Source organism: Protomyctophum bolini (assembly GCF_963924005.1).
Source record: "Protomyctophum bolini genome assembly, chromosome: 15".
NCBI lineage: Eukaryota > Metazoa > Chordata > Actinopteri > Myctophiformes > Myctophidae > Protomyctophum > Protomyctophum bolini.
In genome coordinates this window covers 11,740,708-11,768,643 of record NC_137876.1, presented here as the reverse complement: position 1 = coordinate 11,768,643, position 27,936 = coordinate 11,740,708, and the positions used below count along the sequence as shown (strand labels likewise).

Genomic DNA, 27,936 nt, shown 5'->3' with positions numbered 1-27,936 from the left:
AATGGCGTCGTGGATTGATTGGCCCATGGGGGCTGTCGGGAGGGAAAGCACTTCCTGTGTGTGTTAATGGACACTCCTGCAGAGGCACTGTAGTGGCTTCTGGCAGTGCAATACTGGTTGTTTCCCCCCCTCTCTCTCTCTCTCTCTCTCTCTCTCTGTCTACCACCCATACCCTGCTTCCACCCTCCCAGATAATCAGGGGAGACTTCAGTGAGAGGAGCCAGGCTTGAAGGCGTCCCAGATGAGGCCAACAGCGTCTGCTCTGCTTCTGCAATGTGCTCAACAACAGACAAGAGCTCCAAGCCAACTCCATTTGAAATTCCATCAGTCCCATGATTTCAGTTTATTGTTTGAGCAGTGAACCTGATCGCTGTGCTTCTGTCTCAGAACGCGAACTTAAACCTCTATAATATTCTTGTGGTATTGAAGAAGCGGATAAATGACCCCATCCATGTCCACAGCGGAAGTGTGTAGATAAAGTGTGTGCAGGACTTCATACCCATGTCTATCGAGTTGATCCAGTTGTGGTACCAGCGGCCCATATGTTTCGATGTGAAGGGGCTGGTATTGATAGAGAGTCTCTGCTATCCTCGCCATAGGCTCGAGAGACACCGTCTGACCCTGCAGAAACCACAGCAGAGAGAAAACGTTAACACAATAATCTTCATTGTCTCTGTTTAGCATGCTGTTAAGTATTGGAAACTATGGCCTAATGCACAATCAGCATGACAAAGCAACGGAAAAACCATTATGAAGACACAGGGCTTAGTGTCAATCATAACAGAGAGGTAACAACCACCAGTTCTTGACTGACTGGTTTGGAAATTAGACTTTAGTCAGACAACATTTTTCAGTTCCAGCGAAGTCGGTTTTGGGAAGAGTCATGAGTAGAACAGTGAGTGAGCATGTTGGTCGTGGTTCAATACACGGTATTGGCTGACTTATCAACTGCTGCAAGGATTCTTAGATGGAAATCTCTTTTTTTGTTTTTCTTTATTTTAAGAACGTGCTGTTGAAATTTGGGTTGCGGTGTGGAAAGCCCACCGGCCCTGCAAACGATGAAATACAAATATGAAAAAGAACAATCCTGTGGTGCTCGAAAACCAAAACATAGCTACAAACACACATTGTGAAAACTCAAAAAGACTGGGTAAGTATTGTAATGATGCATGAATAAAGAATATAGCCAGAGAAATCATAAGTCACAAGTGGCAAATCAGAGGGTGGTGTCTCTTGATTGTGTTCTGTGCACAGGTTTAGTGGGAAACTAAAGCCTCATGTACGCTTCGATGCTCGCAGAAAAAAGCCGCGATACTGGTCGCGATAAGCATGTATGAGTGTTACTGTTCACTTATACTGAGGTTAATACATTAGTATTAACCTCAGTATAACCATGGATGTATTAATACAGTATTAAGTCATTTTATAAAAGTAATTTTATAAAAGTTGGGAGCAGTTCCCAGTTTCTACAACTTCCACATCTGGGAGTTTGAGGTCACAATATCTCATTGGCCAAATGCTGGCTAACAGCCCCCAGATCCTTACACCAACCACAGCCACACTAATCCCATACCTAAATTGAATGATCTCTAACCCAATATTTCGTCAAATTAGGTAGATTTGAGTAAACTCAAACACACTTTACAAATAAGAGATTTAAGAAACAAGGTATGGTATAATTAAAAAAACATTTAAAGAAAATAAAAACTAATGTATGTGGAAAATTTACAAATTAAGATAAGAAATTATTAAAGACTGTAAGCAGATGTGTTGAGGCCTACACACATTACACCTAAAACTATGTCATCTCAGCTCTGCTCTGGCTGTTTATTCTATGGCAGACTTGCCAGTACAGAAGCTACTACTGTACTTTTCTTTTTTTTTACTGTACTTTTCTTTTTTTTTAAACTCTCCTCCAATCCATAGTTATTAATAAAAGGCTGAGATTTCAATCTGTCTGCCTTTCGGTGGAAATACAGACTCCAGTTTCTCATGCCCTTGACCGTGGCTATTGAGTGAGAAACGCGATACTCGTTCTGGACGCTGTAGGACTGTTCAATTTGAGGGCGCACAGATAAAAAGGCTGGGGGTGGGGGGGGGGGGGTGTTCAACACGCCGGTTCAGGCGACTGCGTTCTCTCCCACATTGAAGCAGTCAGACGCAAAAGACCTGCTGGAGTCTCGATGACAATGAAATGAACCCGGAATTAAAGAGGCTGAGGCCTAAACGAATGCAGACTATTGCAGACTAGAGTTGAATTGAGAGACAAAGAGGCGATAAAGAGAGCAGCAGGGAATGGGATAGAGAGAGTGAGCAACAGAAAGAGAGAACTGTGGTGCATAAACAGCAGAGCGCAGAGGGAAGCTGATGAAAACCAACTAAACGAGTAACATGTGCCCCGTAGCGACCGCCTGCCCTCACACATGCTCCGTGCCCTTACAAGCATACATGAGCACAATAAAAACAACTAAAGCTGGGCAACACAAAATAGGACCCAGCAGCCAATGCTGCACAGTTGCACACACTTTGAAATGAACAGTAACAAATACAGCCTCATAACAACAGCAAAAGTGGTCACCGGCCTACTCTGGGACCACGCAAGTCAGGAGCGATGCAAGTAGGGAATTCTTGCCTCACACGGTTATTCTGTAGTATGACATTCGTGGAGATCTCTGTATCATGTGTCATTATTATATTCACTATAGAGCGGTGACCGTTGGGCACTGGCCTACTTGGAAATGCATGCCCCACCACAGTTATGCCTGTGTCCCTTTTATGCCCATATATGGAGTTCTTTATCAGGCATGGCCAAATATGGAGTCTATGCAGATGTCAGAACCTCATTGTGATGTCAGAACAGGCCAGCTCCATATATGGAGATCTACGGGTGATCAGGTGTGATCAATTGGCTGGGCAGGGGCCCTGTCCAGAACTTCTAGAGCGGTACCCATTGTGCACTGACCTACATGGAACGATGCAAGTTGGCAATGCATGCCCCATCCAGTTATGTCTGTGTCCCATTTATACCCATATATGGAGTTCTTTGTTAGGCATGCCCAAATATGGAGTCTATGCAGATGTCAGAATGATGTCAAATCAGGACAGCTCCACAGGGAGATCAGGTTCAGAGCCCGGGCAGACGCCTCTATACCTTGCCTCTGGACAACCGTGGGTCCGACCGACTCGAAACCGGGCACTGCCCCATATATGGGCATATCAGTTGGAACGGTGGTTCTCGTCAACCTGCCGATCCCACAGACTTCACACCGCGCTCCCTCATGTCCACTGCGATATGCACAGTTAGTTCTAAATCACTAGAGGCCCCACACCACCGATCCGACCAATATGCCCATATATGGAGATCACTGATGTTATCAGTATATGCCCATGCTGTATATGGGCATGCCCCCTTTTGTGGAACTGACTGATTTGATTGCGCCTGGTGCCATGACGACACACTGAAGTTAAGACAACACACTCCATATTTGGGCATAGCTGCATTGGGAACCTATATGGTTATATCTGAGTCAGAGTGACGTGGCCGTGTCCCTCCCAGTAGACCATTTTAATATATGCATTCCAAAACATTCCAAAAAGTCATCATTAGTGACATCAGCATGGTTTATATAACTTCCGGCGCGTAGAATATTCACCATATACGGCAACAAACAACTAGGGTCTTGGTATATCGCTGCCTTCGGAGATTCCAGTCACCGTCGGCAGCCTGGCCAGAGCCCTGGTGACAGTTTTTAAGGCCGTTCCATTCTCACAAAGCGGCGAGGTGCCGAGGGAGGACGCTTTGAATTCTCTTTGAATAGACAGGTCTCTTTGAATAGACAGGATGCATGGAACGCTCTCCGGTGACAACGCATGCCCACTGCGCCTCATCAAGGGAGTACAATTTGGAATAATCAGCCCAGATGAGCTTAAACGGATGTCTGTCACAGAAGGGGGAATCAAATACCCCGAAACCACAGGAGGGCGTCTGAAACTTGGTGGCCTTATGGACCCAAGGCAAGGGGTTATCGAACGATCTGGAAGGTGTCAAACATGTGCAGGTAACATGACAGAATGTCCAGGACATTTTGGACATATAGAGCTGGCAATGCCAGTCTTCCATGTGGGCTTCATAACAAAGATCATGAAGGTTCTCCGATGTGTGTGCTTCTTTTGCTCCAAGCTGTTAATGGATTCGAGTAATCCAAAGATCAAAGACATCCTGTGCAAATCTAAAGGGCAGCCCAGAAAGCGCTTGGCACATGTATATGAGTTGTGCAAAGGCAAAAATATCTGTGAAGGAGGAGAGGAGATGGACAACAAATTTGGAGTAGAGCAGCAGGAGGCAGACACGGAGGAGGGCCATGGTGGCTGCGGACGCTACCAGCCACACATCCACCGATCAGGCCTGGAACTGTATGCCGAGTGGAAGCACGTCAATGAGGACTCCCAGGAGAAGAAGATCCTGTTGAGCCCTGGCCGTGTGCATGAAATCTTAAAGCGCATCTCGGACGAGGAAGTCAATATTCTGGGCATGGACCCTAAGTTCGCCCGGCCAGAGTGGATGATTGTCACTGTTTTGCCAGTGCCTCCACTGGCTGTCAGGCCAGCTGTAGTCATGCAGGGCTCTGCCTGCAACCAGGATGACTTGACCTACAAACTGGCTGATATAGTCAAGATTAACAAACAACTGAGAAGACATGAGCAGAGTGGTGCTGCGGCTCACGTTATCGCAGACGACGTCAAGCACCTTCAGTTCCATGTAGCCACACTGATAGACAATGAGCTGCCAGGCCTGCAAAGGGCATTGCAAAAGTCTGGCCGCGAACTCAAATCCCTCAAACAGCGTCTAAAGGGGAAGGAAGGCCGTGTCCGTGGTAACCTGATGGGGAAGCGTGTGGACTTCTCAGCTCGAACTGTCATCACCCCCGACCCCAATCTGCAAATTGACCAAGTGGGCGTTCCACGATCCATCGCAGCCAACATGACCTTCCCAGAAATAGTCACACCATTTAATATCGACAGGTTACAAGAGTTGGTACGGCGAGGCAACAGCCAGTACCCAGGAGCCAAATATATTATCTGTGATAATGGGGACAGAATTGATCTGCGGTTCCACCCTGAACCAGGTGATCTTAATCTACAGATTGGCTACAAGGTGGAAAGACACATGTACGACGGAGACATTATCGTCTTCAACCGACAGCCCACACTACACAAAATGTCCATGATGGGGCACAGAGTTCGGATCCTTCCGTGGTCCACCTTCCGACTTAATCTCAGTGTGACCGCCCCGTACAATGCAGACTTCGATGGCGACGAGATGAACCTGCATCTGCCCCAGTCCCTCGAGACAAAGGCAGAAATCCAGGAGTTGGCCATGGTGCCACGCATGATTGTTTCACCCCAGTCCAACAGGCCTGTCATGGGAATTGTGCAGGATACGCTCACAGCTGTCCGCAAATTCACCAAAAGGGACGTTTTCTTAGACAGGGGTGAGATGATGAACCTGCTCATGTTCCTCTCCACGTGGGACGGGAAGGTGACGCAGCCAGCCATTCTCAAGCCCCGCCCCCTATGGACAGGCAAGCAGATATTCAGCCTCATCATTCCCGGAAAAATCAATGTCATACGAACGCACAGCACCCATCCCGACGAGGAGGACAGTGGACCTTACAAACACATCTCCCCAGGAGACACAAAGGTCATAGTGGAGAATGGTGAGCTGATCATGGGCATCTTGTGTAAGAAGTCTCTTGGAACATCAGCTGGCTCCCTGGTCCACATCGCCTACTTGGAGATGGGCCACGACATCACCAGACTCTTCTACTCCAACATTCAGACTGTGGTTAACAACTGGCTGCTCATTGAGGGTCACTCCATCGGTATTGGTGACTCTATTGCTGATGCAAAGACTTACCTTGACATCCAGAATACCATCAAGAAAGCTAAAAAGGATGTGATAGAAGTTATCGAGAAAGCCCACAACAACGAGTTGGAGCTGACCCCAGGTAACACGCTGAGGCAGGCCTTCGAGAACCGGGTCAACCGCATCCTCAATGACGCCCGTGACAAGACAGGATCCTCTGCTCAGACGTCCCTGTCTGAATACAACAACTTTAAGTCCATGGTGGTGGCTGGGTCCAAGGGATCCAAGATCAACATATCACAGGTTATTGCAGTTGTGGGGCAGCAGAACGTTGAGGGTAAGCGAATCCCTTTTGGCTTCAAGCATCGCACGTTGCCCCACTTCGTTAAGGATGATTATGGCCCTGAGAGCAGAGGCTTCGTAGAGAACTCCTACCTGGCCGGCCTAACACCCACAGAGTTCTATTTCCATGCCATGGCAGGGAGAGAGGGTCTAATCGACACAGCTGTTAAGACTGCTGAGACTGGTTACATCCAGCGCCGTCTGGTCAAATCCATGGAGTCGGTGATGGTGAAGTATGATGCCACGGTGCGTAACTCCATAAACCAGGTGGTCCAGCTGCGCTACGGTGAGGATGGCCTGGCCGGAGAAGCTTTGGAGTTCCAAAACATGGCCACGCTCAAACCCTCAAACAAGGCCTTCGAAAATAAGTTTAAGTTTGACTACACTAATATCCGGGCACTGAGGCGCACCCTGCAGGAGGATGTGGCGAAAGATGTGATGACAAATGCTCATGTACAGGGCTCCTTGGAGATGGAATTTGATAAGATGACGGTAGATAGAAAGATCCTCAGGGACATCTTCCCCACTGGTGAGAGCAAGGTGGTGCTGCCATGCAACCTGGCCAGAATGATCTGGAATGCCCAGAAGATCTTCAGAATTAACATCCGCACCCCCACAGATCTCAATCCTTTTCGAGTGATCAAAGGTGTTGAGGAGCTGAGTAAGAAGCTGGTGATTGTGAACGGTGAAGACCCACTGAGCAAACAGGCGCAACAGAACGCCACACTCCTCTTCAACATCCACCTGCGCTCCACCCTCTGCTCCAGACGCATGACAGAGGAGTTCCGCCTCTCCACAGAAGCCTTTGATTGGCTCCTAGGAGAGATTGAAACAAAGTTTAACCAGTCCATTACCCACCCAGGTGAGATGGTGGGGGTCTTGGCTGCTCAGTCACTGGGAGAGCCCGCCACCCAGATGACGCTCAACACCTTCCATTACGCTGGTGTGTCGGCCAAGAACGTCACGCTGGGTGTGCCGCGTCTCAAGGAGCTGATTAACATCTCCAAGAGGCCCAAGACCCCCTCGCTGACTGTCTTCCTCTTGGGCCAGGCGGCACGTGATGCAGAGAGGGCCAAGGACATCTTGTGTCGTCTGGAGCACGCCACCTTGCGCAAGGTGACGGCCAATACTGCTGTCTACTATGACCCCAACCCCCAGAGCACAGTCGTGAATGAGGACCAAGAATGGGTGAACGTCTACTATGAGATGCCTGACTTTGACGTGACGCGCATCTCTCCCTGGCTGCTGCGTATCGAACTGGACCGCAAGCACATGACAGACCGCAAGCTCACCATGGAGCAGATCGCTGAGAAGATAAATGCAGGTTTCGGTAATGACCTCAATTGCATCTTCAATGACGATAATGCAGAGAAGCTGGTTCTGCGAATACGTATCATGAACAGTGACGAGAAGAAGTTCCAGGAGGACGAGGAGGTGGTGAAGGACAAGATGGATGATGATGTTTTTCTGAGATACATTGAATCCAACATGCTGACACACATGACACTGAAGGGCATCGAGCAGATCAGCAAGGTGTTCATGCACTTGCCCCAGACGGATAAGAAAAAAAAGATCGTCATCACGGAGGAAGGCGAGTTCAAGGCCCTGCAGGAATGGATCCTTGAAACGGACGGAGTGGGCCTCATGAGGGTCCTCAGCGAGAAGGACGTGGACCCCGTCAGGACCACCTCCAACGACATTGTGGAGATCCTCACGGTGCTGGGTATCGAGGCTGTGCGCAAGGCTCTGGAGCGTGAGTTGTACCATGTCATCTCATTTGACGGTTCCTATGTCAACTATCGTCACTTGGCCCTACTTTGTGACACCATGACATGCAGAGGACATCTGATGGCCATCACACGTCACGGCATCAACCGGCAAGGCACAGGGCCTCTCCTCAAGTGCTCCTTTGAGGAGACGGTGAGCGTTCTGATGGAAGCGTCATTCCACGGAGAGGGTGACCCAATGAAGGGTGTGTCCGAGAACATCATGCTTGGTCAGCTGGCTCCAGCTGGGACAGGATGCTTCGACCTGTTGCTGGATGCCGAAAAGTGTAAATATGGCATGGAGATCCCTACAAACATCCCCGACATCAGTGTGGCAGGACCCACCGGAGGGTTCTTTGGTTCGGCACCCAGCCCCATGAGTGGCATGTCACCTGCCATGACCCCATGGAACACGGAAGCGACCCCAGCATACGGTCCATGGTCCCCTAGCGTTGCAAGCGGCATGACTCCGGGAGCAGCAGGCTTGTCACCCAGTGCAGCATCCGATGTGACCGGCTACTCACCAGCATGGTCCCCTACCCCTGGGTCACCTGGCCAAGTCAGCCCATACATCCCCTCTCCAGGTGGAGCCATGTCCCCCAACTACTCGCCCACCTCCCCGGCATACGAGCCTCGTTCTCCTGGCGGCTACACTCCGCAGAGCCCAGGTTACTCCCCGACGTCGCCTTCCTACTTGCCGACCTCCCCCACCAGCCCCAACTACAGCCCCACATCTCCCTCCTACTCTCCCACCTCTCCCAGTTACTCGGCCACTTCCCCCTCCTACTCGCCCACGTCGCCATCTTACTTGCCTACATCCCCGTCGTACTCTTCCACCTCTCCCCGTTACAGTCCTACGTCGCCGAGCTACAGCCCGACGTCGCCCAGCTACTCACGCACATCTCCCTTCTACTCTCCTACGTCACCGTCCTATTCTCCCACATCTCCCTCCTACTCTCCTACGTCACCATCATATTCTCCCACATCCCCCTCCTACTCTCCTACATCCCCCTCCTACTCTCCTACATCCCCCTCTTACTCCCCCACGTCACCGTCCTGTTCTCCCACATCCCCCTCCTACTCTCCTACATCCCCCTCTTACTCCCCCACGTCACCGTCCTGTTCTCCCACATCCCCCTCCTACTCTCCTACTAGCCCGAGCTACAGTCCCACTTCGCCCAACTACACTCCCACCTCCCCAAGTTACTCCCCTACGTCTCCCTCCTACTCTCCCACCTCTCCATCCTACTCCCCCTCCAGTCCATGTTATACCCCCCAGTCACCCACCTATACGCCGCGCTCCGCCTCATACAGCCCCAGCTCGCCCTCCTATTCCCCTAGCTCTCCCAAATACACCCCCATCTCCTACAGCCCAAGCTCCCCGGAGTATACCCCAACCTCGCCCAAGTACTGCCCCACTTCCCTCAAGTATTCCCCGACATCACCCAAGTACTCGCCCACCTCTCCAAATTACTCCCCCACGACTCCAAAGTACAGTCCCACTTCACCCACTTACTCCCCCATGACCACTACCTACACCCCGACCAGCCCCAAATACTCCCCCACCTCGCCCAAGTACTCGCCCACTTCCACCACATTCTGGCCCACCAGTCCTGCTCCACCTCCCCCTGGCTACACCACCACTTCACCCCCATACAGCCCCATCAGCCCCGACGACAGCGACGACGAGAACTGAGCTCCTACGGAGACAGGGTGGCAGCAGCTGAGGCCCCCTATTCTCACATCATCAAACCCAAGACACAATCTATATGGCCCTGAACCCTGGCCATGGCCAAAAGAGGTCCAAATACTGTATAGGCACATATGGCATAAACTAATCCCTGTTATGCCCATATATGGAGATTCCTGATGTCATCAATATTAAGCCCATATGTGGGAATGTCAATATATGACCATATTGTTGTTTCAGGCCTGAAAACATCAATTAAAAAAGGTCCATATATGGGCATTCATATACGATGCCCTAATACAATCCCTGGTATGCCCATATATGGAGATCCTGAGTTTGTCATCAATATTAATGGCCGTCTATATGGTCATACTTTTTTGCAACACTGAAGAAAAAAGTGCACTACAATATATGGTGTTGGAATAATCTTGATATAGACATTATTAAACTGTGTAAAAATATTAAACAGTTCAAGCACTGCTATAAGCAGTCACTCCTGCAAAATTATGAACAGCTGATTGGCTAGGATTAGTTTTACTCTGCGATGTCTTTTTATTCGTTACTATAGATTATTACTTAGCTAAATTATTACTTTCAATATGATGGATTTACAATTACTGTATGTAATAAAATTTTATTATTCTTTATCATTATTATATACATTTTTAATTTTTGTATTATAATATATTGTTTTACAATATATGTAAAGGTAAGGGGGCCGGACAATATAAGCCTTGCTTCTCTCTGTCCCTTCTTGAACAAAATATTAGTGTGATTGTTATTGTGTTGATAGTTACTAGTGTGGTTGTTATTGTGTTGATAGTTACTAGTGTGGTTGTTATTGTGTTGATAGTTACTAGTGTTATTGTGTTGATAGTTACTAGTGTGGTTGTTATTGTGTTGATAGTTACTAGTGTGGTTGCCGCAACACGAGTCACACTTGCAAATGAACCAAGTTGGTACAACACATCGATTTCCATATGTGGAGCGCCAGCGCTCGGCCAGCAGTCTGCCGTCACCCAGGCGGATACATGCACGTTAACACATTTAGTACCGGAACTGCATCAAAATAAAGGCGCTGCTTGCGCCGGAGTAATCGCCAGAGTAGTGATCGCTTCCATTTTGAAAGCCATGAACCGGAAATACTTTCTTAAAAAAGTTGACTGACAAAGTGCCATCTCAATCTCCGATCATCTTAATATATTTATATATGCTACAAAAAGAGTTCATATTTTGCGGGAGAGACGGATGAGGAGCAGAAACGCAGCGCCAGCATATCGATCCATTCATCACCACGGAGAGCGCCCTGGATCAGGAGATACGAGTCATTCTTTCCGCCGCGCTAACATGGGAGTCAATGACAAGCTAATAGTTTCACAGAGCGTTAGCATACGGCAAGCGAAAAGCGAAATGCCAAAAAAAAAAGAAGTAATTATTCTGAATATTATTATCTCGCCCCGCGTCGTTTGGACGTCGCTAGGACGTCCACAGACGTCTAAGGCACCTCTCGGTTCCAATCCTTATGACGTTTCAGGACATGTTATGTACTAAATGTGTTAACTATTCTGTGTGAAGAGAGTAAAAATTTAAAGTTATTTTTTTTTAATCCTCTGGTGCCGATGGCCCTCTGCCTCGTCCGATCTGTCCGTCTGACGCAGCTGAGCCCTGCCGACATGCACAAGCTTGATTTATACTTAGTTCTGCACGTGTCACACATAACAAAAATAGCTGATCTACAAGCTCACAACGTGTCACACTGCGATGTGATGTGAGCTTATAGATCGGCTATGTTCAGTGCAAGACACCGGCGTGCAACCAAGTATAAATCAGCCATAATGAAACCCAGACAAGTCACTCTCCCTCCAGTCCCTCCATCCGTCTTCTTTCAAACTTTCAGCACTGTATAACCACCAACACTACGACAGTCCAAGAGGCAGACTGGGAAAGAGGAGAGGAGAAAAGGTTTGAGTTTAGAGAGTTGAAAGACAAAGCAAGAAGTTAAGAGACAATAATAAATCAAATTTTTAAAGCAAGAAGTTAAGAGACAATAAATCAAAAATTTAAAACAACAGAGCACAGTTGAGCCAGCCGTCACCCTAGAGGCGATTCTGTTGCATTCTACTCTAAGGTCACCTTGAAAATTGGCACAAATATCAATGCAAACACGCACTCAAGCAACAACCTTCTGTCCATGATTAAAAGGACATTTTTAATAACTTCGTGTCATGTTTGACAATTAATGAACAGTAAAAAGTAATCTTTACAGCCATCCAGTGACACCTCTGAAAATGGACCCGTCCGTCTTTCATATTGGAACAGTTGTCTGCCTGCTGCGGTTCAGCATGAGAGGGAGCAGTGCCCCACTCCCCTACTCACATTGGAGGTGTTGAAACTCTAAATCATGAACTCATCGCGTTCTATTAAAAGCCAGCGTGGATCACTGGATATGTGGTGGTGTTGTTGTTGTCCAAATGCTCCGGTTAAACAGAGTGAAATAGTGGGGGGGTGGGGGACCCCAGCTAAGTCCAGCAGAGCAGAGGCATGTGGGACTTTGGGGGCCATTGGTGCTCTACTACTACTAAAAGGAGCCAACATAAACATCTGCTTTCAACATTGCAGAGGCCCATCTCACTACCTATGGAATATAATGTATGTGTGTGTGTGTGTGTGTGTGTGTGTGTGTGTGTGTGTGTGTGTGTGTGTGTGTGTGTGTGTGTGTGTGTGTGTGTGTGTGTGTGTGTGTGTGTACTCATGCTTCTGAGTGTGTGTTGCTGGTTTTTAAGACCCTGATAATGCCCCCTGTGACACTAAAACCAAACTCTGGGGACTATCCATCTTCATAAAACCGCGGGGGAGGAAAACTTGAGGAAATCACAACGAACCAGAGGGAGTATTCCTGCACCTCGGGTCCTCATAAGGTTAGAGTAGCGCTCACCGTCTAACACCGGCTCCATGTGTTTCCAGTTCCGAGCACAGCGCGGCAGGGTGCCACGGTGGCAGATAGGACTGCTGCCGCGGCGCTCGCCAGGGAATTCGTTTGAATGCTTTCTGTGATCGCATTTGTCCGCATTCGTCTCACGAGATGCCATGGAGATCCTCTCAAATCTCCTGTTCGTCTTCACTGGATTGTCTGAGTATAAGTGATGGGGTTGAGGCCGTCTAACAGCTGTGTATTGGGCATTCGTTTGTACAAGGCTATTCTAGGATTCTGGGCCCAAATGAGAAAACGTTTATATTTAGTATCAGTTGTGCAGAACAAAATCCAGACTGTTAGTTTAACTCTTAGTTAAATTAACGTAGTGCATTTGGTACACCTTCAGAGTTAATTAACACTCCAGATTTTACTGTGTGGGACAGAGGCGGAAAGTTCTTATAACGGCAGGGGGTTCAAGCACCCCCCCCCCCCCCCAGCGGTGGAAAAAACGAGTTTTGTTTTTTCGAACAAAAGCCACCTTATTAGCATTTGAATGCGGCATGCGCGGCGGCCCAACACCTATCTTGTAACCCCTCGTAAAGGTATGTCACTTGTGACTACGTGTATGACAACATGACCACTGGGGAGGGGACATTTCAGTGGACAGTCAGTGGGTGCATAATTTACTGCAGTGCATATAGATATATTTTGCCAAAATGCAGTGGGTTCAGTCGCGCCTTTGCCAAAATGCCAGGGGGTTCAATCGCGCCTCTGAACCCACGGAGTTTCCGCCACTGGTGTGGGATACCAGTGACTCCCAAGGGCATGCAATGCTAAACATTGCATCCATCCGCACACCATGGGGGGCGCTGAGGGTGTGTGTGTGCGTGTGCGCGCATTAAAGAGTGTATTAGTCAAACAAGGGGTTGTCTTAACCACTGTTCAAAGGACCAGCATGGATCAACAGCTGTGGGGTTTGATCTCTGGCACAGTGTCCAAGGGAATTTACTACCGGCAGGTACACGTGCTACACAGTATGCACACACACACACACACACACACACACACACACGACAGATTGTTTTCTGACATTCCAGAGGCCGTCCCTGTCACACTCCTGACTCTGCAGCTCTGTAGGACATCTCAAGGTCATGAGAGACGAACCTGCGATCAGCACCTCTGGTAAAATATCAACAGTGTCACGGGGGCACAAACACACACACACACACACACACACACACACACACACACACACACACACACACACACACACAGAGTACAGTAGCTGGGTCGACAGTTATTCCAGTCAGAGCCATAGAGGAAGTAGAGTCGATGGGCTCCCATCACTATGTGAGTGATAATTACAGCGGTGCACAGTGATCATTAATTGTATCGGGGATAAATCTAATGACCACAGTCAGGGAGCCAGTCTAGTGCCATCCCATCCTCAGCCCCCATACCCCACCCTCTGCCCTGGCACTGCCCGTGCTTCTGTGTGGATAAAGAGCTTTGTGCCCCCACTGGCCCACTGATCAGCAAGTAGCAAGTGTAAACGCCTCTGCCCACGCAGTGCCTCCTCTTCCCTTACAAGTTTAAATATAACCATCTGACCGGTGGCAGCTGCCCCGGCACAAAGCCGCCTAAAGCTGACAACTCCTTTTTCCGTTGAACCGGGCCGGGCCAGACTAGTCGCGGGCAAAGGGAGCCGGGTGGCCGACATAAACAGGGCCAGGCCAGGGGCAGAGGTGTGAATGCCCACACATGCTAGTGCCAATCAGGTCCGGGGGCTCTCCTTTTCCCCCGCTGAGTTCAGTTGACCCCCCCCCCCCCCTGCAGCCGTCGACCTGCATGCCAACAGGCCAATAAAAGAGCAAGGGCCAAAGGGCAAGGGTCATGCTCTCTCCCACATAAAACAACCCCTTGAACCATCAACGAATGACATTTAAGTCAGAATGAATGTCAATCAATGTTTTGGATGTAAATGGAAACACACCCACACCGCACATCTAAGAATGTATCTTAGCACTAGACTGCAAATCTTCATCTCTGGCACCAGTAATGACGTATGCCATAATTTGAGACAGCAATTGAGTCAAGAGAGTGGAGACAGAAGTATGGAGACGACAGACAGGGAAGCAAGAGACGGAGAGAAAGAATGAATGGGAGGAAGGGGGGGAGGAGGGGGGAGTAGGCTGTATGAAGTGAATAACCTCCCATGCAGAACAGGTTGGGCCAGTCTGCCAGAGTTGAGCAAAGCTTTAGCCTGCAGTGACGGGAATGCCTGCCTACCGAACGTAGGTCACCGTAGAGGACAGCTCAACCAAGCAAAACAGGCCTGAGCAAACACGCTCACACCGTGCGTGCGTGCGTGCGTGCGTGCGTGCGTGCGTACATTTGATATTTCTATTGTACTTAAATTCCATTCCCTAAGTGCAGAAGGGAAACAAGCCAAAGAGAACCCAGGGCTTATTTCAGCCAGCTACGCATCTATGTTTGGGGATAAACTTTCACCCGCACCTGGCAGAATACAGTGTGTGTGTGTGTGTGTGTGTGTGTGTGTGTGCTCGCACACCACTGTGTACGTGTGCTCGTGCGTGTGTGTGTTATTTCTTCCTCTGTTTATGTGCGAGTGTTTGTGTGCATCTTTCTTTCATTAGTTGCCGATGCCAGTCTTGTCAGGTCTGTCAGCTGCGAGGAACATGTGGGGGGGGGTGCGCGGGGGGGGGGGGGGGGGGCTTTTATTTAAGGTAGCGCTGAAAGCCGTTCCAAGGTGGACAGATTCCCCTGCGGTCAGCTGCTGTTGCAGGCACGGGACACAGTGGCAGCTGTGTGTCATTCACACGCTCATACAGAGGACCCACAGGACTAGAGAACTATAATAAACAACACGGTTGGCAAACAGACAGGATGATGGAAGCAAAGGCAGCGTATACAGTGCACTTCATGTAACGTTCACATAACCATTAGACCAACGTGTGGCTTTCATGCTAATCTGCGTGGTTTACTTGCTAATACATGCGGCAACCCGACTCAGGTCAACATTTCTTTTTTCGTGCCGCAACGAGGAAGTAAATGAAGACATGCGTTTCTCACAATGCTTGGCACTCAGGTTCAATCCTGTGTGTTTCAGACAACAACAGGCAGCTTGTTTCAGTAGTGATTCTCTGCCTCCCTCCCACATAGACACGCCATCTTTTGATTTCAGCGGACGTCTATTTCAAAAAGACACTTTGGTCTTCAAAGGATGTTTGCACCAGGCTGGGCAAAGTGTGTGTGTGCGTGTGTGTGTGTGTGTGTGTGTGTGTGTGTGTGTGTGTGTGTGGGGGTGTGTGTGTGTGTGTGTGGGGGTGTGTGTGTGTGTGTGTACACACACACACACACACACACACACACACACATTTGTGCATGTGCCTTTGTTCCACAGAGTGCCTACAAAGTGAAGGATTATTCCGAGTGATTCCAGACCATTCCTGAGGCAAGACCAGGCCCATCCCACCTCTCTTCACATCACACCTGGACCTAGATTACTTTCCCTCAGGAGAGGCCAAGCCTCAAGCATTTCAGGAGACAGACAATATTACAACAATCATCAGCAAACTGAAGGCCAATTCATACCTTTCGCATTTAGGGCAGTCACGATCATGTCATTTCAGTTATGATTAACTGTCATACAAATAATTGCTTTTTAACGATTTAATTGTGTTTTGGGGATTGAACATTGGAACATATAAATCGAAACAGATATGACAAATAAACATACACCGCAGAGGTTGTGGGTTTGAATCTGCCGTGGTGCATTCGGCTTTGTGGTGCAGCCTCTATGCGAAAATAGACCCATGTTACTGCATCCATGAACCCCATAACTTGAGAAACCCAGCTTTAAAGGGTCTAATAACAGCCTAGCTTCATGTGGTCAGTCTATGACGTAGCCATTGACTTCTCTATTATAAAACCGAGAAACTAGCTTTGAAGGGTTTGTGTAAACACAAACACTGAAGACAAAAGTGTGGACCCAAATTGTGATTGGCCGGAATGAGATGATGTATGCAATTGTATGATGACTAGAATTTCGCCCGGCTTCGCCGGGCTCATCCCAGTGTCGTTGCAATAACAGAAAGTGTTTTTTATTTCTCATAAATACGCAAACATGGTGAAACAACTACAGTCACAGAGAGCAGTGGCAAGGTAGCTGCTGCCTGCTAACGATGCAAACAACAGCCTTGCCTGTCGTGTGTGTGTGTGTGTGTGGGGGGGGGGGATAGCACTAATTTTCGACATTTTACTGTGTCATAAATATGTACATCTGTAGCCTATATTGTGATTACATTTGACCGTACATTTGACTCTTGTGTTATATTCTTGTGAAATATTCAGTAAAGTATTGTGGTGAAATATTCACCCCAAGTTGATAAGATATGCAGAGAATATAATAGCAAGAAGCCCCAGTTTGAAATGCATTAGGCCACAGACCCCCATTTGATACCATTTGCTCTCTGGGAAAATCAGGGTCCATTTGGTTCCATTTGTATGCTCTTGGAGTATGATGACTGTGCTAACAGTATTATCATCAAATATGTCTCAGTTTGAAGATTCAAAAAAACATATTTCATATGTGTGAGCTTGTAAAGTCGAACGTTCAACCTAGAGACAGTGTTGCCAAGTCTGATCATTATAAGCTACTTTGGACTTGTTTATCTATTGGTAGTCCTTGACATGGAAATGTTTGAGTTCCACTGCTCTGAAACAACATTAGACAACAAAGTGTGACAGTCAACACTATAATTGATTATTTTAAGACTAATTTCCGGACCATTTCTGATTTACCTACTTTGAACTGGCCTATTAACATTTTTATAGACCTGGTTGCTTGTTTCACTCTCACATCCACGATATGTGGCAACCCTGGTCCCTGGTTTGTTTTGCGTGTGGATGTTGTTTTGTGTTGCTTTAGCATCTTTAGCACAGTATCTATCACAGGGTGCAGCAGCTGCTGCTGTCATGAAAACGCAAGTTTCTGTCCCAGAAGCTCACGTTAGGTCTGCGCACACTGTACGTTGCTATGGCAAGCTGTCATCAAATGCTGCTAACGTTGTGGTCAGCACTGTTAGCATGTGTGCTATCAGGCAAAAGCTGAGATAGATATAAAACTACTGGCCAAAATGTCATACAAAACACAACCCCTCAAATCGGAATGTGATTGTGACCTACAGACCATCATGATTTGCTTGCTGGACCTATAAATAATTTATTTGCATTAAATTGCCACTCGCCTTAGCCTGCATGCCTATTCTGTGTCTCTGTGCGTGTGTGTGTGTGTGTGTGTGTGTGTGTGTATGTGTGTGTGTGTGCGCAAGACAGACGTGCGTGTGTGTGCAGGCTGAGAGCTGCTGACTGTGATTGACGTGTGAGCTGGATAAATCAGTGAGAGTTGGAAAAAGCGCACGCAGAGCCAACTCGCAGGCAGTGCCTCAGGCCAGATGCCTGAGAATCGGCACAGGATTCTCTGGGTCACCAGTGTTGGTGTGACACACACGGCTTCCACATTTAGCTTCATACTGGGTGAAAGTGGCGTTCCAAAAATTATTTTTCCCCTCGGAATTCTTATTCACAATGAGATGGAGTTGAGGTGTTTGTGTTTGCTTGCTGGAGCTATAATTAATGTATTTGCATTAAATGTCCACTCGCGCATCGAAGTAAAAAGCAAGATGGCCGATTGTGAGACTGAAAAGTAGCTGTGGGGGCGGGCCTGGAGGGCCTATGAGAACACGGAACAGTGTTGCCAGGTTTGCGAATTGTAAGCGAGTTGTAGTGTGTGTAAGTAGCCTGGTTAAAAGGCCTTGTTTCTGCCCGTGTTGGGGCAACAGAACATGTCGACCAGTTTTGTTAACCGCTTTTGGTCAGGTGACCAACTCCACAAATGTTAAATTAGATAAGAGCGCCCTTCACTTCACACGGGTGTGATTTTTATATTTGGTGTCAGTGTAAGAGAGTAGAGTAGAGTTCTTAGAGACTGTGAGGAAAACTAGGGCTCAGCTGGAGAAGACACTCAGACAGGAGATGGAGAAGATGTGTGATCCAGCAGTATGCAGTGGATGTAACCCTGGTCCCTGTCTCATCCTGTCTGAGGATGAAATGTACGGAAGAATCTCCCAGACAACAAAGAGAGATTATCTTTTTATTTCTCTGTTTAGGGAAAACGCCAAAACGGGAAGGTTGTATTATGAAGTTCAAGTTCAAGGGATTGAAAACATTTTAAAACTGTTTTTTTTCTATGTAAGTATGTGTATGCATGTTCAGTATCTGTATACTTTGTATTGCAACGTGTGAGCTGAGCTGTCTGTGTTTGTTTTGTCATTAAATATAAAAATCTATACAAATATTATTGAAAAGATATTTTATATAATTGTAATAAATAAATCTTTTTGGGAAAAAGGAGCTGACCTAAAAGTAACCGTTTTGCATTGCTGTCAGATGGAAACCCAAAGAATGTTCCTTTTTTATTATTATTAAAGCTGATCTATTTTCACATTTATTTTGTGTTACACTGTAGGGCATCAATGTATGAAAAAAAAACATAAGACGTTTAAAGATGGAGATACAAGGTTTCTGCCCTTACAGAAACAATTACATGACCGCCCTCGACTGCAATGAACTACAGACAAGCCCCCAAGAGCGGCTGGCCAACGTTAAAGCCACCAAATTCTACTGGCCAAAGCTGAAACTGCAGGCGGGCGGTTTTTTGCCCGGGCATTTAGCAGGAGTAAACCCCATGCAGCTGGGGTTTAACACGGTGCGCTCGTTAGCACTTCTTCCAGGTCCTTGAAACGCCAGACAACTTCCATTTAAATGAATAGTGGCGGCTGTTCTCTAGTTTATACAGTATATAACCTATGGCTGCAGAGGGTGGTGTGAACGGAGTACAATTTACACCTAAACTAAAGATATGTTTAAAGGAATATTATTTGGTATTTATTTAGGTAAATTAAATTCTAACTCTTTGGTGATGTAGCGTAAACACCTGGTTCATACTTCAGCCAATTTAATGAAGATAGAGATCGCATTGTCAAGTTATAGGCTTTTCTTTGTCACATTTGCCCTATTCAGACTGGCTTGGCTTTGTTCAGAGATTGTCAATTTAAAAACTTTTGCCCCAAAATAAAAGTTCAAAACAATCCATGTAATTAATGGGAGACCCTAAACATAAGAAAAAACATGGTTGTGTTTTGTTCTAACTCGGGGAGGGGTATCTCAAAATATGAGGGCCTCTGCATGCTGCTGACTAAAGCCAACTACACATTGCACAGATTCGTTCAAGATTTTGCAGACTTTCAGTGCCGACTACTCATGCAGTGTGAACTAGATACCATAATTATTCTCAATGTCAACTCCCAATTCATATACCAATTGATAAACTCCAAAGCAAAGCTAGCGGAAAAAATGTTGTGTTTTGTTTTGTTGCGTGTGCGGGATGCATTGCAGAGTCTCCAGTTTGGTGACAAGCTAGCTTGCCAGATTCTGTGAGTGAATCAAGTGACCAGGTCTATGAAAACAAGCCAAAAAAGCCCTATTACATCTGCAATTTAAAAAAACCCACATAAAAGCAAGCCCAAATAAGTAACTACACTTCAGAAATAAACCAAAACTAAAGCAACGGGCAACTATGAATATTAAGCTATGTTACAGAATAACTAGCCCAAAGTCAAGTTATCATAAGCAGAACTGGCAACACTGCAAACTGCGCTGCAGGCTTCTTTTTGCAATTTGCATGAGGAAAGATAATGTTTCGTCGAGCGACTGGTTTTGTGCCGATTAAGAAATGTTGCAATCTGACAGTTAAAGTTGAAGTAGTCTTTGACTAGTCTGAACAAGTTTGCTTGGTGTGGAGTCACCTTAACAAGTCCAACATACATATACCACCATTTCTACAACACAGAGGAGATGTTAGGGGATCACCCCATAATGCCCGTATAAGCCAATCACTGCTGAGGCTACGATGTCTGCTGCAGGGCCCGTAAACACCATGGCACAGCTACGTGCACCGTCCATTAGATCCTATTTTACTTAAAGACCCAAGCTGGAGGTGCGATGGGCAGCCAGCATCCTCACTCTCCACGGAGTGGATGGTTAAAAAAACAACACACACTCACACACACATTTCTTTTCCCCTGTGACGGCTCACCTTGGAGCCGTTAAAGGGGACGTGTGTGTGTGTGGGGGGGGGGGTATTTCTGCAACTGGTGAGCTTACATAACCAGCAGCACGTCGAAATGAAAGGCCGAGAGGTCATAAATCAGTCACACTTCCAAACATTAATCTTCATCATATTCCCTCCGTTTCGCTTTTGCACTTGTCCTTCAGAAGACAGCAGTACATTGACACTACGATGGCCACTGAAGAACAAAATCAGCTTAACCCCTGAACAAACACATCTCATGGAAACTCAGCCCAGACTTTTAAGAATGTGTTTTTTCTTTTTTTTCCCCTTCTCTCCCTTTAATTTCTGCTGATGAAAAACTGAAGCCCTACTTGGAACAGAAGACCACAAACTAACAGATAAATAAATGAATTCCAGGGTTCTGCAGGAATCCACCACTCTGGGCTGAATCCCCACCAAGTCAAACAACAGTTAGTCTCATGGAACCGGCAGAGGTGGAGGGAAATCCAAAACCGCACGTTCCCCACCGACCCGAGTCTCGCTGCGAAGCCCGGCAGACAGACACACACATGGTGAGAGCAATACCCCACCATGAGCAGCTAGAGCTGGGAAGATGAAGAGAAAAAGGATGGGGGGGTGGTGGGGGTGAGGAAAAACGAGGCCTAGTTGTAGCCAAGAGCAACACCATCATACTGATTCTCTCTCCATCAGCAAGTTTAACTTCACGCTGCATATCAAGGGCAGAGAAGAAGAAATAAATATCCTCCATTGGATCGAGAGTATCTGGACTTGATTCTTTTCCACTTTCGGTAAAATGGATGGTCTCACTGTCTCTTTTTAACTTTGGAGGAGTAAGAAGAATACAGTCACACATGCTCTAATTTAATATTTGTGTCCCTTTCACTACCATTCTGTGCAAGTGAAGGGGTGGATCTTTCGGTTGCGAAGCAACTTGGTGTCCTGTGCCTTGCCTTAAAGTTGAATTTCGGGGAAAATTTCACTTCGGCAAGCATGGGCCAATCCCCTTCATTTCACAATATATAGTCAAATATGCTACGTGCTACCTGGTAGCAGTAGATGGTAACAAAATAAGTCTGTCTTAGGAGAGGGTCTGTCTGTGTGTCTGGGGTTCATCTTGGACAGCGCTGTATGGCGCCGTGCGCACCACCCTCTGTAGCACTTTGCAGTCGAGTGCGGTCATGTAATAATTGTTTCTGTCAGGCAGAAATCTTGTAATAAAAAATAGTTAACATCGATAAAAGATTACATCAAGAGAATGTTTATATCACTTCAATATCTCGTATCTGAAATCAAATTAGCTGGATGGTTCAGTGACAATGGTGAGAGTGAAAGCTTCACTTAAGTACAGTAGGCCAATTTACAGTAAGTGTGTCAAAACCTTGAGTTTGTGGCTCCAAGTCAAACCGAAGTAAGCACTATAGCAGAGATCTCTCCGACGCAACACTTCACCGTGGGAAGGCAGCTACGCCCCATGAGGGTTGTTTTGTGCGTGCGCGCATGCATGTACAAAAATGAGTGCGTTTTCAGGGGTAGGGGGGGTGATGACACGAGACTATCTCATCACACTAAAATGAAAATAAACGAATGAAAAACAGACACCATGAGCACAAAGCAGACACAGGGACCTGGCAGAACCTTCAGCCCTCATACAGCCTCTGTGAGCCCCGATGGCTGCCTGGAGGAATGTGATGACATGACTGAGAAGGATGAGGGCCTGTACAAAAGGAGCACTAAATAGACACTAAGGAACGTCCTCCCTTTGAAGCTCAGATGCATTAGCATCGGCCTAACGTCAACAAGCAGCCGACATTAAAGCCATTTTCATATATGAACTCTGGACAGTGTCCAGAGAACCAGGTCCAAACATTGTCCGGCGTTGCCCTTCCACACACGAGAGGAGACTGTCCGTGTCAGACGTGTCTCACCTACTGGTTTGGTCTCTAGGTGAGGGTGCAGGAGGCACGTGTCTTAGCTCTTCCCACTTTACGGTGTGAGGGACACATGTCTTCTACATCCTGACAGTTTTCTGAAAAAGCTATGTTTCTATGTCAGCAGTTCTTCGATTAAAAAAAAATAGCAGACCTACAAGCTCGTAGCGCGCCACTCGGTGGCGCGCTATGAGCTTGTAGATCTGCTATTTTTCAATAGCTAAAGCATAACATAATGCTAACACCAAAAGGGGTTCCCGCCCAAAATGGGTTAAACATTTTCTTCACATGTGAAAATAAAATGCATTCAGTAGGCCCTACAGTATGTCCCTTAAAAGGTGTAATTCACTTAAAATGTGCACAGGCCCAGAAGTCAGCCAACCTGCTAACATACATAGGTTAACTAAGCATGCTAGCCATGTGCTGCAAATGGGTAAAGCAAGCGCTTGTGTCAAGTATTCACAATGCTTACACATGATTTAAGTCCAGTCTGGCGATTGGGCAGAAATCTAACTTTTGAGTTTGAGCTCATATTCATGAATGAAGACTGAATGGAAACTATACAGAAGCTTTTAAACAGCTATACCGTGGCCAGATGCCTGGTACTGTTGTACTCACCATAAGGATGCCAGTAGAGAACAGAGTGGCAGGCTTGACTGTCTTCTGCTGCTTCTCAATCTCAGACTCCAGCTGGGCAGCACGGTCCTTGTGTTGGGCCAATAAGAGGGTAGCAGGAAGCTGCGAGCGCTCCTGGGGAAACATAAGTTGTATCACACGTTACAATGCACTGCGTTGCGTTGATGAAGTTAAAGCTGCTACATCATTGTGTTGATGAAGTTAAAGCTGCTACATCTATTCTGTGTGCCATCTTGCTTTAACATTATAAGCAATATTAAGTTTCAATTATTTATCTGAATATGTTTTTCAATTTCTTCTATTTTTGAGTACATTGATGCGGGAGTTGCACAATTTATTAGATTAGATTAGCAACGACATTAACCGAATTTTATTGAATATGTGCAGCATGTCTATATTGAGCTTCATTTGCATATATGACTGTAGTCCAATTTGATTTGAGAACACAAGCCACTTGATTGAACTCTGTCCAAAACAATATCTGTCAGAATGGGATTCACTGAGGCACCATATTATTGATGCAAGTCATGTTAACATGGTCTGGCCGACTGGCAGTGTGTGTGTGTGTGTGTGTGTGTGTGTGTGTGGGGGGGGGGGGGTAGTGTTTCAAGGTCATTACATTGTCTTCACTTTCATTAAAAGACAAGGTTGGACATTTCAATTTCTCTGCTGGACAGTTGCCAAGTGTAGAGGTGAAGAAACACAAACACAGGCTTGACATTCATACTAGAAACAGGACGTCTTTGATGGGACGCACGCATGGAGCCATGACTTAGCATAGCAAAACAAACTGAATGACATCTAATTAAGCAATATTACACGAGAGGGTGTGGTTTAACGTGATTATTGCCACGACGGTGATGTGGTCAGGAACGAGACGTAGTAGAGTTCTGCAAGCATCACTGAAGTGGCAATAATCACGTTAAACCACACCCTCAAGTGTAATATTGCAATTATACAACAGTTACCCTTAAAACTAAGAAGATTGCTGAAAAAAAAAACACATTTTTTGCTGCGCTCTGGAAAAACAGAGCAGCTGAATTCTGTTTTGATTAGGGGTGGAGTGGTGCTCGTTTGATCTACGGCTAGAAGGCTGTTTCAACCAATCAGATTGCTTCCTCGAAACGACCTGTTGTATAATGGAAATGTTGTTTAATGGAAATTGATCTACAGTATTTTTCTTTGAATCCTAATTCAATTATTAAATAGTTTGTTAAGCTGGGTAACTTCAGGTTATATTTAAATTTCTCTGTATATGCTCCCCCCACCAATAATCCCTATTCTGGGTTGAAAATTTGGCAAAAATAGCAGATCTACAAGCTCACAACTTTTTTTTTTTTTTTAACCAGGCAAAGCAGGACAGCAAGGCCTCTTGAGGGAGAGGGTGGGTTAAAGGGCAAGACCACTTTTTGTGATTTGAGTTGTATAGTTACCATGCCATGATGTAACTCTAAACACTAAAGGTGGACAAGAAAAACAATTGCTCAATTGATAATTAAAAATATGCTTCTTATTGACTTACATTGTACACTGAAACAGCTCTCAAAGTTACTCTTTTAGAACGTAAATGAACACAAACTAATTTCAATCAGACAATATAGACCAAACCCAGTACTTAGTGGAAGATTATAAACGAAAGACGACAGATTTTGCCCCGTCTGAATTCGTCTAACTCTAAGGTAAGCTTTAGCCTATGTTAACACATTTTATGCCCTGGAATGTTTCAAAATAAAGCCACTAGAATGCCCAGCATATGAGGCAGATTTTACTCTGGAAAGCCCGCCTTCCATTTCCCCCTAAAAGGAGGTGAAATGTTCCATTATTACCTCGCGCTAATTAGTCTAATCTCTCTATAAATCTGGTGTCAGTGAGGTCAGATGTAGAGTTGCTGGCCGGCTCCATATACAATACAGTATGCAGATTTAGTATGTATGGCTATCCAGGGTTTGATGAGGTCAGTGTCGGGATCTTCATATATGGAGATCCAAGTGATGATAGTCAGCTCCACATATGGAGATCCATGTGTTGTGCAAACTTGATTAATGTGCAAGTCTGACTCACGTTGCGGCAACCACACTGGTTTTACGAGACTGTCACAATATGGCCATATATTGACATTCCCATATATGGTAGGGATGCCAGAAAGTGACCATCAGCCAAATCGAATAATCGACAGCTCTGCCGATTAATAATCAATTAATTGAACCCCCCCCCCCATTATTTTTATCACTATCAGATCAAACTTTTAAGATTTTATATTATGCACATGCCATGGTCACATAACCATTATATGTTGAGTGCATGCTTTGATGGTTTCAGTACTGCACCAACCACGAACCCCCTTCTGAGACGCTCAAGGAGGTTACGGAGAAGTTGCAGAATCGCGACAACGCTAGGTCTGGTGATGCATTTTCCAAGGCACTGGTCGGCTCTGTGGAGGATGGAGACTACATATATGCCCATATGGAGATTAGAGGGCAGAACGGGTCCATAAAATTGGACTCGGTCCGAAACGGGACCGGTGATATCTGAACCGAACCGCCACGGATCCAAGAAACATTCTGATTGGCCGGACCCGAACCACCCCGAACCACCCCGAATGTTTTGGATCCGGTCCGAAACGGAGCCGAGAAGGATTTGACTGTTTGGAACCGGTCCGACCAAAACGGCGCTGATCCGATCCGATATTATAGATCCGGACCCATAGTGTGTTCTCTGCAATATTATATGCTTTAACATGACATGAGTCTGCTCTCTATGAGCGACGTGCACCCCGCCGCCTCTCGAGACAGCGCAGCGGAGGAGGAGGGTTGCAAACTTGCATAGGCTATAGTGCATTTCAGACGATCCGACCGAGACCCACAGCAATTTGGAATGGATCCTATACCCTGCCCGAGGGACAAGTCAATATTTTGGGCCCAAACCGGCTCGGTTCTCGGTTCGGCTCTCGGGTGCTTCCGCATGGACCCGTGCTGCCCTCTAATGGAGATCCCTGATGACACAAGGCATGACCATATATGGAGGTGTGACGGACGCAAGATGCAGGATTTCATAGTAAATGTAATTATACATTACCAGTAAGACGCCTAAGGGCATACATCCGCCTGGGTGACAGCAGACTGCTGGGCGAGCGCTGGCTCTTTGGCATAATGGATCAATATATGGAATGAATTCTGTACTGGCCATATAAGGAGCATGTCTTGTGTACAGGGTTTGATGAGGTCAGATCAACATAATCATGGGATGTCAGAACAGGTCAGCTCCATATGGGGATCTAAGGGTAGCAGCGGGGGCAGTGTCTTGCGTGTACAGGGTTTGATGAGGTTCCAGGTAGGGCCGGGCCATAATTTTCGGGCCTGTTGAGAACTCTAGTTTTCGACCGGCTGCACAAATAACTTTTGGACAGGCCCATCTAGAGTTTAAATAGACAGGTATCAGTCAAAAGGGAGACATCGAAGAGGAAGGATGGATGGAAGTTATTAGTAAGAGGGACCATACTGTATCTCTCCTATACTTGACTCTGGTCAATGTCTGTCTGTCAAATGCAGAATCCAGTTGAAGGTTTTATTATTTGATTTTCAAGCGCAATGTGGATTGGAACCACAATATGTTTCTGACATCCCACAGTTCCACCTCCAGACTTCATAGATCCTATGACTTATCTAGGGAGATTGTGCTTTAATACTGCCCCAAGACTTTGGAACAGTTTATCACTTTTTATTTGTTTTTTTCCCCCCAGTAACTCAGTGGTGTGTTCTTTTCTGAGGGCATACGATCATCGTTCCCTGTAAGACATGCACACATATAGGATATATGCTCACACGTGGTCAATGGATGACTATGTTTTACTACGTCTTGTTTTTAAATGTGTTTTATAAATCAACTCATACTAAAACTAATAGAATACGCACATCACTTGGTAGAGTTGCTGGGTTCAAAAGTAGCATTAAAAAAAAGAGAAAAGAAAAGAACCCACACACTCATCTGCTCCAAACGTTATACTTTATTGACGACATTTGAGCCAAGGCTCTTTTTTTAAATAAATCAACTCAACCTTGACCTACAGTATTATGTGGTTCTACAGAATACACAGAATGTGTACTCCATAAGAATACAAAAAGTATTATGGTAATATGTTCAAGTCCTTCAAGTTCAAATACATTGAACTGAGTTTGTTTTTTACTTGTTGAATGTAAACAACTCAATGTATTTAGTGACCTCAGGGGTTTCCAGTGCTGGATTAACTGAAGGTATTTTTTATTCAATTGCTAATCACCGTTTTGGGAAACAACAACAAAGCACTGCCACCTGTGTGTGCATGAATATGACCTGCTTTGTTGCGTGCCGGTGTCGCGCGGTGAAAATAGCAGATCTACAAGCACAACAAAGTATAAATCAGGCTTAAGTGTCTGCCTGTGAGAACAGTGAGCTCTCTCTACCCACACAGCTCTACAGATGTCAAAGCTCACGAGAGAACCCCCCACCTGCCCCCAGGGGGTAAGAGCTGATCTCATCTGCCTACAGTCAACAGGCCCTGTGCCTTAAACAAACAAACACACAGCTTAGCCTGCTATCTGTGATGGTCCTACAGCAGGTCGCTCCGCAGGGACAATCACTT

General features: G+C 46.3%; 2 protein-coding genes across 2 annotated transcripts in view; one reads left to right on the top strand and one right to left on the bottom strand.

Moving 5' to 3' along the window:
- The window catches only part of mnat1 (MNAT1 component of CDK activating kinase), a 57,785-nt gene that overhangs the window by 16,419 nt on the left and 13,430 nt on the right, over positions 1–27,936 (bottom strand). Inside the window, exons 6-7 of the mRNA XM_080784553.1 lie at positions 23,301–23,432; positions 500–621 (exon numbers count right to left, since the gene is read on the bottom strand). Coding sequence (XP_080640679.1) covers positions 500–621; positions 23,301–23,432 — 254 coding nt within the window. The remainder of the gene's footprint in view (positions 1–499; positions 622–23,300; positions 23,433–27,936) is intronic.
- On the top strand, positions 3,842–9,670 carry LOC308329964 (DNA-directed RNA polymerase II subunit RPB1-like; the record flags this gene model as incomplete). Its single annotated transcript, XM_080784541.1, has 1 exon — positions 3,842–9,670. One exon carries the CDS (start codon positions 3,842–3,844, stop codon positions 9,668–9,670), a length of 5,829 nt encoding a protein of 1,942 aa, XP_080640667.1.